This window comes from Neoarius graeffei, chromosome 6 (assembly GCF_027579695.1).
Source record: "Neoarius graeffei isolate fNeoGra1 chromosome 6, fNeoGra1.pri, whole genome shotgun sequence".
In the NCBI taxonomy this organism is placed as follows: Eukaryota; Metazoa; Chordata; class Actinopteri; order Siluriformes; family Ariidae; genus Neoarius; species Neoarius graeffei.
The window spans coordinates 42,202,730-42,221,723 of record NC_083574.1 but is presented as its reverse complement, the minus strand read 5'-3'; the positions used below and the strand labels follow the sequence as shown (position 1 = coordinate 42,221,723).

The following is an 18,994-nucleotide window of genomic DNA, read 5'->3' as shown; positions in this document are numbered from 1 at the left end:
AACTAGCATCCGAACGGGTTTATTTTGCTGAGATGGACACTGCCTTTTCTCTTCTTCACCGAAACAAGAGTGAGTGTTACTTAATAAAGGCAGATTAAGAGAGTTTCGGTTTGCTCCTGCTCCTCCCTCGAGCACTACAGTACCTCAGCCGGACCGGTGTTCTGTAAAGTTATCCTAGCAAGTTCTCATACAGACCGTTTTATTATTCAAAACAAGTCATTACAAATTATTTGACTCGGCCAAAGACTCGACCAATACGCACAAAACATAAAAATCGGCAAATGCGTGAAATTCTCACCGATTTTCTCTCAGCCCAGCTGATCGGTGGGACAAAACTACTGTTGAATTTTCCTACCCTCCTGGATTTCGCGCATGCGTAGTAGGCTTGGTAGGATAACTTGACAGAACAGCAGCGCAGATGTGCAGATCAGACAAGACAGAAGACGTTGCGCATGCGTGCAGACATAGCGGAGACATTTATGCGTCACCGTATAGATGCAGATTTCCTCCTTGAAAACGGTCGTGTAGACGCGGAAAAAAGTGAGAACGAAAACGGACTTTTGCGTTTTTGTTTTATACCGTCCCCGTGTAAAGTGGGCCTTACACAATGCCCATATGTAATCAACTCTCTTCACGCGTAGTGAGTCTACCCCTGTAGCATTCAGATGTCCCATTTTATATCGGTGCTGCCCCGCAAACTAGCATTTACTCCGGAGTAAATTTCTTAAACCACCTCCCGAGCAGGGTTAGATTTGCACCGGTTTAAGCAGCTTTCAGGGGCTACACCGGTATAACTTTGTACCGTGTGAACGCTCTACCGGGGCAGCCCTGGTGCTACACTGGAGTAAAAGTTGCCATGTGAACACCCCTTTAGTTTTAAACTTGTGTTTTTCTTACAAAAAGCATTTTGCACTCTTTTGTCATCATCATTACTGCTATGTTGTACTTTCTTGTAGCACATTAGATATAAAAATGCTCACTGTAAATAAATGCAAGCCATTATTATAAAAGTTGACACCTGATAGCAGAGTTCAGCCAAATGTGGGGCTTGCTGGGTAAGGACGGGTCCAGAACGTCTCTCACTGCCTCGCTGCAACAAACTGAGTATTGCATGCAGGCAACTACGCGGACAACCAAGAACCCCTGAAGTATACCAGGAAAAAAAAGAAAAAGAAAAATTTCTCAGTCGTAAATTTTAACATATCCAAGACATTTCTGACATAAACGATGAACTTGCAGAGTGAATAAACTGACCTGGGTCCTGTAAATTAGTTGACGAGACAGGTTTCTTGACCTCGTAGCCTAACAAGTACAGGCCCAAGTTAGGTCCGTTTAGCTCCAGAGACGTGATCAGTAGGTTCAGGATGTGGATCTGTGTCTCGTGGCGGATTCTGGCCACATGCCTCTCAGGGTCGGAGTCTGATTTACACAGATAAAGCAGTACGGGATTATCTCCGACTTAAACGCAGTAAAGAGACGTGATTAACAGTTAATTGCCTACACAAAATCACTAGGAAGAGCCATGTTTAAGTCAGACCCACCATCTGCCTTTTCCACACCCTCCTGAGCCTCATCATTGTCCAGGCACTCCACAAATCCAGCCATCAGCTTCTCGCTAACTGTCTGCTCACAACACAGCAAATCAGCTTTTAGAGTAGATTCGCAACACTACACTGATAATAGTGAGTGAATAGGCACTCTATAAGACCACCAGACGCTGCTGTTGAACAGAATTATAATCTAATACAGAGCGGTGAGCAGAGAAGCAGGTCTCTCACCTGGTCATGGGTGAAATCTCCAACGAGTCTTGACTGGATGTTGGGGTAACGTGCAATATGTCTCAGGATCTTCGCACACAGAAACGCAGCATCGGGGTTGGAACTACTGTGGTACAGATACCTGTAGGTTTGAAGTGACCATTAGATTCAGAGTATACAAGCTATATAACACACACACACCTTTTACAGAAGTATATATACTAATTGGAATTTTGAATTTCAAGACTACACTACTACTTAAAGCTAGACTGCCTTTCAGATTTTTCAAGTGTAGGTCTTCTCAGTGCTCTTGCGGAAGGCGGTCGCATTCTCTCCCTCCCCTTATCTTTCCTGCTTCTGCTGTCTCGTCTGTCGTGTCTACATTTTTGAGAGACTCTCTCTGCATTGCTCTCCGAACTAAAAACCATGGAATTGATAAACTGGTCTCTTCACGCGATTGACACAATCTTCTCGACGAGAAGCCTGGGTTCGGGGGAACCAGCCTGTCCTGCTGGAACATTCGCAGCCGGTTATACGATGGATGAGTGGGAGCGGTGGCGGGTCGTGTGCCTGGCGGTTCTTTCTGTGGAGGACATTGAAGACATCTACCTATTCGGAACCATGATTACAGGACTTTTGCTGATTGGATTAGGCATTGCCCTGGTTTATCGAGGAAATCAGAAAACGGTGACAGCTGTTCAAAGCCCCATAAAGCTGCCCGACATGATTGAAGCGGTGGGCAGAGCTGTCGGCACTCAGACTGCGGCTATTTAGAACTTGAACCGCAACGTGGATAACATCATGGAGAAGCTTTCGGCTTTGCAATGGAAATTGGATCGTTTTGGAGACCAAAATGGACAAAGTGGACATACAAACATACGGAGTAGGCGTGCAAAGGAATGCGTCTGCTCGTCAAGACCAAACAAATTCCAATCTTATCTATTTCGGCTCTCCGCCAGCACTGGCCTTGGTCAAGGCCGTTGCTGGGCAACAATTCCCCTGGAGAACACTGTTGTTAGACTCTCTCTCATATTTCCTCCCCCCCTCTTCCCGCGGTCGCTGCTTCACCCCCAGTGTGACAGGCGGGTGCGTGACCAGCGCCATTATGGCTGCAGGAGCGGACGGCTGCTTGCTGCGCTGGGTTACCTCTACCTCCTCCCCAAAACCCCTTCCCCACGCCTTTTTTTTTTACCCCCACCCCTGATCGCCCCCCCCTTCAAGTCCCGAGTTTTTCATGTTGTAAAGTGTACTTGTGTTATTTTTGTGCTTATGTGCTGAGGGGTTTTTTTAACGTTCCCACACTGTACTCCTCAAGGAGCATAATGTGGGGGTTGCTTTTTTTCTCCTCATGTTACTACTGTGCTTCCTTTTCTTTTATCCTTGTCTTCCTGTCCTGTTCCCCCTCTGTAAGGACAGGTTGATGGTCAATTTCACTGGTACAGTGATAATAAAGGGTTCATTCATTCATTCATTCATAAAAAGAATTTTCCCCGACACCCGATTATTTTTGTTTAGTGGACCGAAAGCTACTGAATTCAAATCACAGACTTCCAATTTTATTAGGGTGTTTTTTTTTGTTTTTAAAACAGAACAATTAATGAATTTAAGGCCACATGGCCCTAAATTCTCCACTATTTTTTCCTGCTTCACCATGCCGCAATACAAGATACTACATCATGCATCACGTGGTGGGCTTTCCCCGTTCGCGTAAGGCATTGTGGGATACAAATTTGAAACAGGAGAGAAAAATGGAGGACGCGAGTGTGCGAATGAAACGTGAAAGACCGACTACAGTAACGGAAAGCGAGAAGAAAAGACGTTATGTTATATCTGAAGGAAAGGAAACGCAGGATCAAACTAATAAATATCGGCAGTCAGCGAGAACCTCGGTGTGATCAGCTGTTCGTTTAGCAACAGAATGACGTAACGGTCAGTGCACGGTCAAAGGTAAACCTGTAGATGGCAGTAATGCAACACTGGATGCCGCATGCCGGGAAACCCAACAGAAGAAAGAAAAGAAGGTGGTGGTAAACCTGCGCATGCGCACACGGACTTCCTCTGTCTGCCTGACTGTGCGAAGCGAGCGATTTCATGCACATTATTTGCTCAGGAATCGCCTCAAATTAAATAACTTCCCAGCCTTTTGGGAATGGCTTTTCTTTTTTTTAATATTACAGAAATAAACATATCACAATGACCAAATTTCATGAAATTGAAAGGCCGTCTACTTTTAAATTGTACATCATCATCTATTCTAATATGTAGCACTGCATGTTATCACCAGACCTTAATGCTTTCTGAATATTGCCACCATTTTTATTACTGTTCATCATCCACCCAAAATGCTGAATGCGTTGCACCGATCACCTTATTTGTACGGATCATGCAATGATTTCTTTAGTACATTTCCAACTGTTGCGAACAAAATATTGATATAAAAATACTGTACAGTATATATATTTTTTCAACACTCATGTTTATATGCAGAAAATATTCCAGTTGTTGACCGAATCTGGAAAAAGACTATTCCTCCTAAGCTATTTATATGGGTAAGGAAAATTAATGTTCCACTAATATTCGCATTTACATGCATTACATTACAGGCATTTAGCAGACGCTCTTATGCAGAGTGACATACAACATAGTCAGCTTGTGGAGCAGCTGGGGGGTTACGTGCCTCGCTCGAGGGCACTTCAGCCATTCCTGCTAGTCCAGGGAATCAAACAGACAACCTTTTGGTCCCAAAGCTGCTTCTCTAACCATAAGGCCATGGTATGCAGCCGTGTATACTCCAATTGTCTAGTTAGGCTGTGTGTCGCAAACTGCCGTAAAAACCCTAACTGAGACGCATATTCTGAATGCACTGTATACATGTCCAAAGAATGCTTCTAAAGCCTGAAGAACATCAGCAATATCCTACGTCTTACTAAAAAAATGCTAAATTTGGAATACGGCCCAAATTCAGAATATCCAAACGGAAATGCCATTTACATGACCCGTGTCAATTTCCAAATAGTATCATATTCAGAATTATTCTATCCACATTCACTGGATATGAACAATCGCGTGCTCTGATTGGCTACTCTACTACTAGGATATCAGCTCATATTCCATGAGCAGAGAAAAACAAAATGGCGGAGCGCATCAAGTCAGATACAGTGTTCTCCACGGGCGCTTTTAAAGTGGCGCACCGCCACGTTATAATTCTGGCCTGCCGCCCTTCCCTTGACCAAGAAAAAAAAAAAAAATTTAAAAAAAAAAAGTTACTTCATCAGTATACACCAAATAAATTGTCAAGTATTTGCTTTATTATAATTCCTTAACTATTGAACACGCAGAAGACCATTAAACGAATGCGTACAGGGCGACCTGAAGTGGCCACGCGATTGCAATAGAAAACCATCCAGCTGGCTGCAGACAGATTGTGACCCAGAGCTCTGCAGATTGAGGTCCATCCCTGCGTTACACTACCCAGCACCACGTTACACTATACTGACACGTAGTAACGCTGGAAGCTACAAGCTGCAGCTAGCCAGCAGCTAAATAACTTTGCGGGTGTTTGTAGCGTTATTGCAGAACGGTTACGCTTATCTATCGTCTTTTCTGACCAGACACAGTTACAGTAATCATATAACAGCACACACACGTTAGTTAAGTTCAGGTCTTTTATTTGACGTATCTGTGATTGTGGAGGCGAGAGCTGCATTTTCCCGTTGCTTCCCTGTGGTTGTTTACTGCAGGACTTGCGCATTCCTGGGTCAAAGGACCCGAACTACGGCGGCGTTGTAGTGCCAGTCTCGGGCACACGCACCTGCTTGTGCATGGATTGGAATGGTTTCACCTAGGGCTGTGCGATATATCGAATATACTCAATATATCGCCGAAAATTCTGTGCGCGATACATAAAATTATTATATCGTAACTATCGAGTATTTTATGGTCATCTTCCGACTTGCGCTCGTTTCGTGTTTGTTTAAAACTTTTCCCGGTGGTTTTCTCCCTGTCCCTCAGGCAGTAACGTGAGGGGCTGCCTAAGGGTAAAGAAAAAAATAAACGTCACGCACTCGCCAACCAATCCTGGGCAACATCTCGGTGCTGAAAGGAACTTCCGGGAAGATTTTCTAGTTTCGGTTGTGTTGCCAGATTGGGCGGTTTTAAGTGCATTTTGGCGGGCTTTGAACATATTTTGGGCTGGAAAACGTCAGCAGTATCTGGCAACACTGCCGGCAGGAAGATTTCCTACTTCCGGTTTACAGCGCTGACTCAGTTCGTGCAATCGCTGGTGTTCCGTAGGCTACCGTGTAAGCTCTGTCAATTTCAGCGACAAATTAAAAATGGAAGCGGACGAACTGGTTCCTAAAAGAACTAGTAAGGGGTCAGTCATCCGGCATTTTTTGGATATCGCGAGGAGGACGTGGAACAGCAAATGCCAGTTTGTAAAGTGTGCAAAAAAAAAACTATCACGAAAGGCAGCAGCCGGAATTATACACATCTGAGAGGCAGAGCCAGAAAACATTCAGTTCAAAAGTGTGCAAAGAGAAAAATTATGTTTTGCAGATCTCTCTTCTCTCCCTATTGTGAATGTTCCAGTGGTTCTCAGTAGTCAGGTTAATAGCTTGGAGATCTATTTTTTTTAAATAATTTAATGAAAGAGCACTTTTCTTATTTAGGCTAAATGTCTCTCTCAGTGTTGAGCTTGCACTTTATTGGTTTGAGCTCTGAGCAGCTCTGTACTGTATTGCCCCTTTGTTGCAATTTTCAAGATTGCTTTTGCAGTTTGTGCCACATCTTTGTTGAATAAAAATAGTCTTATTTCAATTCAATTGTGATTAATCACGAACATGAAAATTTAAAATGTGTTGTTGAAAACCACCTGAAAATGAAATAAAAACTGCACTTGAAAACAAACCCCCCCCCCAAAATTTTTTTTAAAAGCAACAAATATGGAATGAAAGAATTTGATGGTAAAAACATCCCCTTTTTTCATTTTCCCAGTATTATTATTATAGCATTTTTCAAAAATTGCTATGGTCACTTCATCGGTTTGTTTACATTCTAAGCAGAAATTATTTTGTTGGACATTTTGTATAAAATTTTTATTTATCGAATTTGAAAAAAAAAAAGTAAAATTGCTCTGTTTCTCAAAATCCAGTGAATGTGGATAGAATGAAACAGTTATTCCAAATCTCGTCGCACATGGCTTATAGCCAACTCAATGCTACGCGCCTCGTCAACTATCAGCTCGTGTACGACTCGATTTCACGGAATAACTTAGTTTATGTGTTATTTACCAGCTGGGAGGTCCGTATCGTAAAATACCATGACCGAGGTCTTGAAAGTACTGAGCGAGGCCCTCTGGGCCGAGGTCAGTATTCAAGGCCGAGGTCACGGTATTTCACCATACGGACCGACCTTAAGCTGGTAATTAATATATTTATTTTTTTCTTTACCAAATTCTAACAGAAAACGAGAGCACCCGAAAGGGAAAACCGAGCTGAGGCAAGCCGTCATTTTCAATCCTCATTCACGGCTGTAATGCAAATGGCTTCCTCCTCGGTATACAAGTGCACTTCCATGTCAGGAGAACAACTACATTTTGCTGCCTATGTAGTCCCCTATTTATACAAATAGGAGTCATTCAGGATTCAGCCATGTTTTTGCTCGGCGTTAGCGACAGCTACAGGTTTTTAGCTTTCTCCTGAAATGTTTTCTTTTATTTCTTCTTCCTCAGGGTAGTAAAACTCGCTTTCGCTGTGAACACTGTCGTTATCGCTATCCATGATATAAAATTAATGCTATTCTCCCGAGAAATGCGAAAATAAATGTTGACAAAAAATTGCTACTATGTTTTTTGTTGTTGTTGTGAACGAGTGAGTTGCCAGAGGTCCGTAACCGGGGTCCGTAACGTAGGATACAGACGCACTCACCAGCCAATCAGAGTGCACGATTTGATGGAAACCGGACCACGAAAAAAATCAAGTGGAATATTAATATGCATGTAAACTTACTGACTGAAATATCAAAAAGTGTTATTCAACGTGTGTGTGTATATACGAGTGTGATAGGAAGCAACACACACCTGGCGATGTTAATGATGTGGTCAGCACGTCTGCTTTGGGCATTGACGCCTTGCAGTAACTGCTCGAGTGGAGAAACCAGCATTGAGACCTGGCTCTCTCGAAGCAGATCCATGAACAGCACCTCCTTCTGCAGGGCCAGATCCAGCAGACTCAAACAGTGCAGCACCGCCGACTCCAACTGCTTCTTACCTACACCATCACCAACATTCACACATTTAGCTCAGCAGCAACCAAAATAGCAATTAACAATTTACGAATTACTGATTAGAGGAAATTCACTTATCAGCGATAAACTGACCAGGAAAGGGAGTGTACGTGTCAAGCTGACGAACTCCCTCTTCTAGGAGGCTGAGGCAGAGGGATAGGGTGCGAGAGTCATTCAGCAAGTGGAACATGAGGTCGTGTCCCGGGGGTTTATGGGCTGGAACCTGCTCGCCCTGCAGCTCCACAGTCTCCTGCAGGAAGTCAGCCGGCTGGGGCTCGTAATCCTTTAGCAGCTTGTGAAACACCTCCAACACTGCCTCTGCCACCTCCCACTGGAGACACAGGGAAACACGAACTTAGGAGAGGTCAAGTAAAACAAGGTGCTGTGGTGTAGTGGTCATGCCCAGTGGATGGTACCTTCTCAGCTGGGTGGCGGTAAGCTCGTGTTGGAAAGGGAAGGAAAACAGACTCTCTCAGGAAGGTGAGGTAGGGCTGGAATCCTGGTACACGCAGCCCCGCCCCAAGGTTAACAGGAAGTGCGCTCTCCACCAGAGTGCTGATCAAGTGACAGAAGGCCCGGGTCAGAGGGTACTCCTCACAACTCGACTCGATCTCATTCAGCTCCACCTGCACAGGACGACAAGTGGTTTCATTCACACGTTTTTCCTCTATAGTATTCAGGGCAGGTTTGTAAATGTATACATTACATTAACTTGATATTTACCGTACAATCAGCTGAAGTAATTTCCCAGGTTATTATGTACACAAAGAAAGTAGTCACAAAAAAAACAACCCACATGGCAAACATGAAGTTCATCACCAATGAGCTCATCAAATACAACCCTGATTCCAAAAAGTGCAAAGTATAAATTGTAAATAAAAACGGAATGCAATAATGTGGAAGTTTCAAAATTCCATATTTTATTCAGAATAGAACATAGATGGCATATCAAATGTTTAAACTGAGAAAATGTATCATTTAAAGAGAAAAATTAGGGGATTTTAAATTTCATGACAACAACACATCTCAAAAAAGTTGGGACAAGGCCATGTTTACCACTGTGAGACATCCCCTTTTCTCTTTACAACAGTCTGTAAACGTCTGGGGACTGAGGAGACAAGTTGCTCAAGTTTAGGGATAGGAATGTTAACCCATTCTTGTCTAATGTAGGATTCTAGTTGCTCAACTGTCTTAGGTCTTTTTTGTCGTATCTTCCGTTTTATGATGCGCCAAATGTTTTCTATGGGTGAAAGATCTGGACTGCAGGCTGGCCAGTTCAGTACCCGGACCCTTCTTCTACGCAGCCATGATGCTGTAATTGATGCAGTATGTGGTTTGGCATTGTCATGTTGGAAAATGCAAGGTCTTCCCTGAAAGAGACGTCGTCTGGATGGGAACATATGTTGCTCTAGAACCTAGATATACCTTTCAGCATTGGTGGTGTCTTTCCAGATGTGCAAGCTGCCCATGCCACACGCACTAATGCAACCCCATACCATCAGAGATGCAGGCTTCTGAACTGAGCGCTGATAACAACTTGGGTCGTCCTTCTCCTCTTTAGTCCGAATGACACGGCGTCCCTGATTTCCATAAAGAACTTCACATTTTGATTCGTCTGACCACAGAACAGTTTTCCACTTTGCCACAGTCCATTTTAAATGAGCCTTGGCCCAGAGAAGACGTCTGCGCTTCTGGATCATGTTTAGATACGGCTTCTTCTTTGAACTATAGAGTTTTAGCTGGCAACGGCAGATGGCACGGTGAATTGTGTTCACAGATAATGTTCTCTGGAAATATTCCTGAGCCCATTTTGTGATTTCCAATACAGAAGCATGCCTGTATGTGATGCAGTGCCATCTAAGGGCCCGAAGATCACGGGCACCCAGTATGGTTTTCCGGCCTTGACCCTTACGCACAGAGATTCTTCCAGATTCTCTGAATCTTTTGATGATATTATGCACTGTAGATGATGATATGTTCAAACTCTTTGCAATTTTACACTGTCGAACTCCTTTCTGATATTGCTCCACTACTTGTCGGTGCAGAATTAGGGGGATTGGTGATCCTCTTCCCATCTTTACTTCTGAGAGCCGCTGCCACTCCAAGATGCTCTTTTTATACCCAGTCATGTTAATGACCTATTGCCAATAGACCTAATGAGTTGCAATTTGGTCCTCCAGCTGTTCCTTTTTTGTACCTTTAACTTTTCCAGCCTCTTATTGCCCCTGTCCCAACTTTTTTGAGATGTGTTGCTGTCATGAAATTTCAAATGAGCCAATATTTGGCATGAAATTTCAAAATGTCTCACTTTCGACATTTGATATGTTGTCTATGTTCTATTGTGAATACAATATCAGTTTTTGAGATTTGTAAATTATTGCATTCCGTTTTTATTTACAATTTGTACTTTGTCCCAACTTTTTTGGAATCGGGGTTGTACAATCTGCACCATTGTATCATCATCATCATCGCTACTCTTGGTTTTAGACTTAAACAACCTTTATTGTCATTCAGTATGCAACAAGTGTACACAGAATGAAATTTCGGTGCAATTTGGCTCAGCACGGAATTAAATATGGAAGTGCATTTAATATTTTTGCTGCTGCATAATTTAAGTGCAATAGTATAAAGTGACCTGTGGAATTAGGAATTGTTCAATTATAAATAGAAGTTTAGAGTTTGGATTTGGAGTTCAGGAGTCTGGTGACCTGGGAGAAAAAGCTGTTACAGAACCTGATGGTCCTGCACCGAATGCTGCGGAACCTCTTTCCAGAGGCCAGAGGGGAGAACAGTCCATCGTGAGGGTGTGAGGGGTCACTGATGATGTTTCTGGCTCGGGACATGCAGCGCCTTGGTGCGATGTCCTGAATGGAGGGAAGAGAAGTCCCAATGATTTTCTCCACTGTCCTCACCACTCCCCTCGCATTCTTCCAGTCAGAGGCACTGCGGCCTCCACACCACACAGAGATCCAGCTGGTTAGAACGCTCTCTATGGTGCTTCTGTAGAATGTAGTGAGGATGGGCGGGGGCAGGTGGGCTCTCCTCATCCTACGCAGGAAGTGCAGACGTTGCTGTGCCTTCTTGACCAGTGACACGGTGCGCACCCCGAGGAACTTGCTGCTATTGACCACCTCCAGCCGTGTTGTTGATGAGAAGTGGAGTGCGCCTGGGCTGGTTCTTTCTAAAGTCAACAATGATCTCTTTGGTTTTGTCCACGTTCAGGATACTATCATCATTATATAGAACCATCATCATGATGCCCTGTGACATCTTTAGTGCTGTAGGAGTTGTAACTTTTCACGCCACTAATCAGCTGTGGTTGTGTGAGCCAAGAAAATGGCCTTCTTAGATATACACCCATCAGCCATAACATTAAAACAATCTGCCTAACTGCCAAAACGGCTCTGACTTGTTAAGGCATGGACTCCACAAGAAGGTGTGTTGTGGTATCTCGCACCAAGATGTTAGTAGCAGATTCTTTAAGTCCTTTAAATTGCAAGGTGGGTCCTCCATGGAGTGGATTTGCTTGTCCAGCAGATCCCACAAATGCTGGATTTGATTGCGATCTGGAGAATTTGGAGGCCGAGTCAACACCGTGAACTCGGTCATGCTCCTCAAGCCATTCCTGAACAATTTTTGCAGCATGGCAGGGTGCATTATCCTGCTGAAAAAGGCCACTGCCATTAGGTAGAGATGAAAGTGGAGCAAAGAAAAAAAATCCTGAACATTTGAAAGTCAAACTAAGATTTGGGGGGGGGCAACTTCCCCCGAAAATATTTTAATAACACGCAAAACCCTGCATTCTGGTGCATTTTAGTACTTATTTTCACTAAGTTATAACTGTTAAGCCTTTTTCTTTCATGTACATAATATAATTTATATTGAGTGTGTGGTTCATTTTTTTATTTTTACTAACATTAACGCTTCAATACCAGGGCTCGACATTAACGGTTGTCCGCTTGTCCGGGACAAGTGATACTTAATGTCGGACAAGTTCATCGTCTCAGTTACTTGTCCGATCGGACAAGTGCCAAAATACGCTGATATTCGGGTTACATATCAAATTTATCAGTTTATTCACATGATTTCCGAAGCATCTCACTCGACATATTGTTTTGATGAATCGCCAGATGTTTCTATTCGGAAAGAGCGATGTGCGCATGCGCAATATTCCACTTGCGAAACCGGCCAATACTGCTTCGTGTATTTGAGCTGAAAAGTAAACGGTCGTTTATGATTGGTTTTAATCGTGTCATACATGTGGATTTGTTGACATTTCTGTTGGCAGGATCATTATTCAACTGTATAATTTACGTTGAGTATGTGGTAATTTCCAAATCTTTGAATTGTTGTTGATGGTGTTCATTATATAGCCGAGCGTGTGCTGGCAGGGAATGCGCGCCTGCGTGCGTGTGGATTGACAGGGAGTGCGGTAGGAGTGGGGAAAGTTATCTATGAAATACCAAGCTGTTAAATGGCTGCTAATTAGGTTACCGGCTGTATTAATTAACTAATTAGTAATGGGAGTTTAGGAATTTGAAACATAGGGCTCTATAACTTAGATATAAATTATGGATTATTAGAAATTATATTTTTTTGACCATTAAATACCATACAGGAGCTACACTGAATAATTAGACAACAACAATTAATCAGTGGAGGATATATATTCAAAATTAATAATTTAAAAATGAAAATATATATAATTTTAATTTTCTGGTTTTCAGTTTCTCATAAATAAATTAATGATTGATGGAGTCCAATTGATGGAGCAGAACTCAAGGGTTGATAGATGAAGATGAATAGAAACTTTATTTGTATCCATTCATCTGTGAGTCAATAGAGGTGTGGAGGTTTTCATAATGAGATATATTATCTTGTCATTTGATAACTAGATTTCAGTGTATAATAATCAGTGATTTACAGTATTAATCAGTCAATTTTGTTATCAGTTGTTTTTATTTGTAGCATTGTTATTTGTTTCTCTTGTCCAAACTAGTGATCTCAAGTCATAAATTTTATGATAATGTTACTTTTTGTGATTATTTGTTACTGAACTGCAGAGTACTGATCTGTGTATATATAATGGTTAGTGTTTCTGGATCTCATAGTACAGTTATTTTGTTCTTAAAATTTTATGTTCATAATTTCTACTCTATTAGAATATATTGCTTCTGAACTTCAGCATAATAATTGGTGAATTATGGTATCAAATCAGTTTGTTTTACTATATTTTGAACTTTTGCCTCAGTATATCAAGTATTGATTACTTTGATTCATAGATATTATGCATTATGTTGTGAATTCGGAAACAAATGCAGTAAAGATTGTTGGGTTACAAATAGTTTGTGGGGTTTTTTTTTTCTCAAATATTTCTTCGGACAAGTCAACTTCACATTCGGACAAGTAAATTTCCTTTCAACTTGCCCGACAGGACAAACGGTTTCAAAAGTTAACGTAGAGCCCTGAATACGCCGATACGGTTTACATCATCATACACGCTCACTGATAACTACTTTTATTTGCGGTTATCATCAGTCACGTCAAGTCAATAAGAATTCATTCACAATTTTCTAAATCTCAACATGGATCTCAAGTACAACAAATTAAGAAGAAGAAAAAAAAATTACTTACCACGTGCATAATGCATATCCTAGCCTGTCCACTTTCCTCACATAGTGCGATAAAAAGTCACCGTTTGCATCTTTCTCCTCCAGCCACGACCATTTGAACCTGTTCTTTACCTTTCCTTCTATGCTACGGATACCCGCTGACCTGTCAACTTGTTTGGACATTATTATTGCTGAATCGGTAAACACATTTCAATAGAGAAGGCTCTTCAATTATCTCGCTCAATAGAAAAGGTACACAAAAGAAAGGCCGCGTTTTCTAAAGCACGATATCGTGATAAAATCTCGGTCACATGACATGAAGTATGTATATAAGCATATAAGGTCTCGTACACACCAGCGAGCATTGCGAGACTACAAAAATGGCGGCGCCCTGTTGCCGAACGTAAACAAGCCATGCGATCGCAAAACCGAATTTCTATGAAACGGAACGCGAAAAATCCGAAAAATTAATTTCTCCATTCGGAAAACCGGAGATTTTCAAGAGTTTTGTCAAATATCTAGATTTCTGGGTAAATCCGGAAGACTTTCATCTATACATTAGGGCAGGGGTTTTCAAAAAGTGTGGGAGAGTCAGCCCCCCCTCAGAGAGCAAATAAACAACAGTGCCCCCCCCTTACAATTTTTGTTGTTGCTATACTTAAATGTTCCATTCGTATTTTTTTTAAAAAATGGTTGTTGTACACATTTTTTTTCTTTTACACATTTTAAAAATCTGTGCTTTTTTAAAACCTTTTTTTTTTTTTACACATTTTAAACATCTGTGCTTTTTTTCCCAAACATCTTGTTTTACACATTTTAAACATCTCATAGCATCGTTAGCTAGCACCTCTTGGCAGACAACACACTGTGGCAGTGGAGCATCTTCAGATCCAGTCCATGAAAATCCAAACTTTAAATAATTGTGGTCATACTTCCTTCTTTTTTTTGCTTGGCCCAGACTCTGTCTCCTCACTCACTGTAGCTTTTGGTGCTAAAAATCAATCCATTTTGTCTCTGGCACAGGCTAGCTGAAGTTCGCTAAATGTCCGCAATAGTAACTTATTCTGGTTTATTTTTCCTCACGTTGCGCCCCCCCTGAAGAACTCTGGCGCCCCCTAGGGGAGGTGCGCCCCACACTTTGAAAAGCCCTGCATTAGGGAATACCGTTGCCATGAAGGAGGGGGGTACTTGATCTGCAACAATGTTTAGGTAGTATGAATCCCACATGAATGCCAGGACCCAAGGGTTCCCAGCAGAACATTGCCCAGTGCATCACACTGCCTCCCCTCCGGCTCGCATCCTGGTGCCATCTCTTTCCCAGGTTAAGCGACACACATGCACCCGGCCTTCCTCATGATGTAAAACAAGATTCATTCCTTCAGTCCAGTTCTGATGCTCATGTGCCCACTGAAGGTAGCCTGGGCCCGCCCATCCTAAGCGTGACGCAACACGAGGGCCTGTTGCGAGCTTAGTCTGGCCAGGCAAGCTATCTACAGCTCTTCCAAGCTCCCGAAAAATCGGGAACCAATCAACTTTGAGCATCTCCAACGGCTCTGGGTAGAGGCGTGTTCAAGGCACTGACGTAGTAGAACTGCGACCGGAAGCCATAGATTGTTTACAGAATCTATGCCGGAAGAGCTTCATTCACGCTTCCGCATCTATTACGCATAGATGCTGTATTGAAAGCATTCAACGGGAAGTTCTCATTGAAAACGGAGCAAAGAGCAGCCCTGGAGGTATTTATTGAAAGGAAGGACGTTTTCGCCTTGCTCCCGACCGGCTTCGGTTAAGAGTTTAATCTACCAGTTAGCCCCGTCGCGTCACATACGTCAGAGGAAAGAGTGATGTGATTGGTTTAAGCTTTGTCACAGCCTTTTCTGGCTTCGACCAGTAGCAAACTGAGGCATTTCAGGGAGGCGGGTCAACCACGGGCTCTGGGAAACGGTTGGGCTTAATATCTTGGCCAGACCAATAGCTCGGAGAGCTTTGAAGTCGCGTTAGCCAGGCTACACTGAAGGTGCTCTTGGCAGTGTACAAGGCACTCTGCATCTACACAGCAAGCTGTAATGCACCTGTCTATTACAGCCAGCATTAACTTTTTCAGCAATGATCATTTCATCAGTTAGGCCACTTTTGATAGGTTAGTTTTGGCTAGGCACTGCCCGAACTAATAACCATCATCAGTTTTTCTTTGGCTAATCAGACACAAGGTATGCCACTACTCTTGCCGGAGCAGTTGGGGGTTAGATGCCTTGAGCAAGGGCACTTCAGCCAATCCTGCTGGTCCAGGGAATTGAACCAGCGACGTTTTGGTCCCAAAGTTGCTTCTCTAACCATTAGGCCATGGCTTCCCCCAAAAATAGTAGCACGGACTTTTAATACGTACACTACCATTCAAAAGTTTGGGGTCACTTTGAAACGTCCTTATTTCTGAAAGAAAAGCACTGTTCTTTTCAATGAAGATCACTTTAAACTAATCAGAAATCCACTCTATCCATTGCTAATGTGGTAAATGACTATTCTAGCTGCAAATGTGTGGTTTTTGGTGCAATATCTCCATAGGTGTATAGAGGCCCATTTCCAGCAACTCTCACTCCAGTGTTCTAATGGTACAATGTGTTTGCTCATTGCCTCAGAAGGCTAATGGATGATTAGAAAACCCTTGTACAATCATGTTAGCACAGCTGAAAACAGTTGAGCTCTTTAGAGAAGCTATAAAACTGACCTTCCTTTGAGCAGATTGAGTTTCTGGAGCATCACATTTGTGGGGTCGATTAAATGCTCAAAATGGCCAGAAAAATGGCTTGACTACATTTTCTATTCATTTTACAACTTATGGTGGTAAAGAAAAGTGTGACTTTTCATGGAAAACACTAAATTGTCTGGGTGACCCCAAACTTTTGAACGGTAGTGTACTAACCACACAATTTGACCCTCGTCAAAGTTGCTCAGATTGCCCATTTTTCCTGCTTCAAACACATCAACTTTGAGAAAAAAGATTGTTCACTTGCTGCCTAATATCAGGGCTGTGAAATTGAAATGACAAAATCCGAGGAAACAATTTTAGCAGGGGGTCTGGGGGGAGCAGCCCCCCAGGAGCCGGGGGCTGAACAGATTTTGTGTATATTGATAGATTTGAAGCATCTCCTGAAAGCAAATATTTTCTCAACCATGCCATTTAATTTGAACTGTTTATTATTATTATAAATTGAATATATAAATGTGAACAAGATGGTCTACCTGGTAATCTATAGTTCGACAGCTTCAATTTCACCAATTCCGCATGTTTTTTTTTCCTTTAACATGGTCAACCAAACGCGTTCTTCCACCAGAACTGTACTTCACATCCTGATGGCACAAGATGCAGTAAGCTTTCCCCGGTTCTTTCATCTTCCGTATGTGCTCATGGAGATGTTCACTACCGACTTCAAACTCCAGCCATCGCCAATTCCATGGATTTTTGATGCCGTTTTCCTTGTCAAATGTTTTTGACATCGTCGGTCTCACCGTCCTCCCTCTGAACGATGTCCGTCCGTGACACGGACATACCGCGAAGTTCTCCTTTTCAAAACCGTTGATATCGAAAGTATGTTTAAAGAGCACAAGATTCGCGCCGTGGTTTGTAAGCATGGTGCAAATGCTGTAAACCGGTCTGTCATTGTCGCAAAAGAAACCTCCCCCCCCCATTTTTATTGCAAAATTAGATGATTTACTAAAATTATATTTTTGGCGGCCAAATTCGCGGAATTCCGCGGATTTTTCACAGCCCTGTAATATAATCACACCTCTTGACAGGCGCCATTGTAAATGTTATTTACTTCACCTGTCAGCGGTTTTCAAGTTATGGCTAATCGCTGTAACAAACAAATCCCATTGTCAGCTCACCTCTATGCCTGCAGCTTGTCTTTGTCCGGGGGCTTTTACCGTCTGCAAGATCTGACAGAAACATAACATTTTGATGCGTTATCGGTCACATATACCAGGTTCATGGCCATGTTGGATAAATTCATCAAGCAAGGTTCTTTGTATATTATTAAAAGTGGCCAGTGTGTAGGCCCACTTACCTGTGTGTACTCCAGAGACTGCCAGAGGGAGGCAGCGATCTCAGGAGACTTGCCAAATGCAGCAAGGGCGTGCAGGAGCTGGGCTTTTAATGCCGGTTGCACACTGCACTGGAGTAAACCCAGCATAACCACCACAGGAGTCCACTGAGGGTGCTCACACAGAGCTAGACGTGCATTTTCACACTGACACACACAAAGAACAAGCCCAGTAAAACGATCTGATCACAAACATGCACGTGGTTCTTACGTGTAAATTCGCTTCAAATATACAAATATATTCAGAACTGACTTCAGAGGATTATAACTTTAGCAAATATGTTTGTGTGCATGGGCAAGTTTATAGATTTTGTTGGGGATCAAAATGTCCCTACAAGGAAGGTTTTTTTAAACCAGCTACCTGCAAATTAAGTTTAAAAATAGGTACCCTATGCGTCCATGTGGCTACTGCTTATAAATAAAACGTTTTTCTGATCCCATGTCCATACAGTAAATATAGCGTATATACGTCACCAATGATACTCGCCTCATCTCTTGTAAGCATCACCAAACTGTGAGCAGCATCAGGGCTTGGAGTATTTTGGTTACCGATTTTGTTTACTGTGTTTTGTTCAAAATACAGCGCTGTGAACTATATTTTCAAAACAGTAAGAAAACACTTGTACACTGTCTTAGAAGCATTATTTAGTGCTAATGAGCACATTTTGTTTCACAAGTATAGTATAAAAACTAAAATAAAAACTAAAATTTAAAAAAAATTAAAGCGAATAGCAGAAGTTTGACCAATTATGCTTTTAACTTTTACTCTTAGTTTTCACAAAGGAGCTCATTTATTCCCACATACGACTTTTGTAATTGCAAACCGAGCAGATCGCTCAAGATTCCAACGTTGTCTTTGCTGCCTTCGAGTTTTTATTGAATGGCTGGAAATCTTGGCATAAATATCTGCCAAAAAGCTCAAAAAAAAAAAAAAAAAACCCCTTACAAAACCTTTCATTTGACCAAACAAAAGCTGTGATAATCAAAAGGTAAACTTTCTTAAAATCAACACCACTTACTTGATATCGAAAATCAGTCACCTTGGTGAACCACGAGGTGAATTTCGTTTATCTTTTTATCTTCCGATACTGCAAAGTTAACAAGGTTTCTCATATTTCGTTTCTGGTTCTGAAGTTTATCAAGAAGTAGAACGGGTAATCGAACTTGATCAGGATAAGTGCTGATTGGTTACGAAATTTCGCTATTGTTACGCTCATTCTTACAACACGATGGTATCGTG

At 42.2% G+C, this 18,994-nt stretch overlaps 1 protein-coding gene across 1 annotated transcript in view; it reads right to left on the bottom strand.

Moving 5' to 3' along the window:
• nup205 (nucleoporin 205) overlaps positions 1-18,994 on the bottom strand; it is a 91,771-nt gene that overhangs the window by 37,151 nt on the left and 35,626 nt on the right. The window contains exons 13-21 of the mRNA XM_060923680.1: positions 17,719-17,901; positions 17,540-17,590; positions 8,459-8,668; positions 8,136-8,373; positions 7,837-8,026; positions 1,779-1,899; positions 1,542-1,623; positions 1,255-1,419; positions 1,019-1,143 (exon numbers count right to left, since the gene is read on the bottom strand). Coding sequence (XP_060779663.1) covers positions 1,019-1,143; positions 1,255-1,419; positions 1,542-1,623; positions 1,779-1,899; positions 7,837-8,026; positions 8,136-8,373; positions 8,459-8,668; positions 17,540-17,590; positions 17,719-17,901 — 1,365 coding nt within the window. The remainder of the gene's footprint in view (positions 1-1,018; positions 1,144-1,254; positions 1,420-1,541; positions 1,624-1,778; positions 1,900-7,836; positions 8,027-8,135; positions 8,374-8,458; positions 8,669-17,539; positions 17,591-17,718; positions 17,902-18,994) is intronic.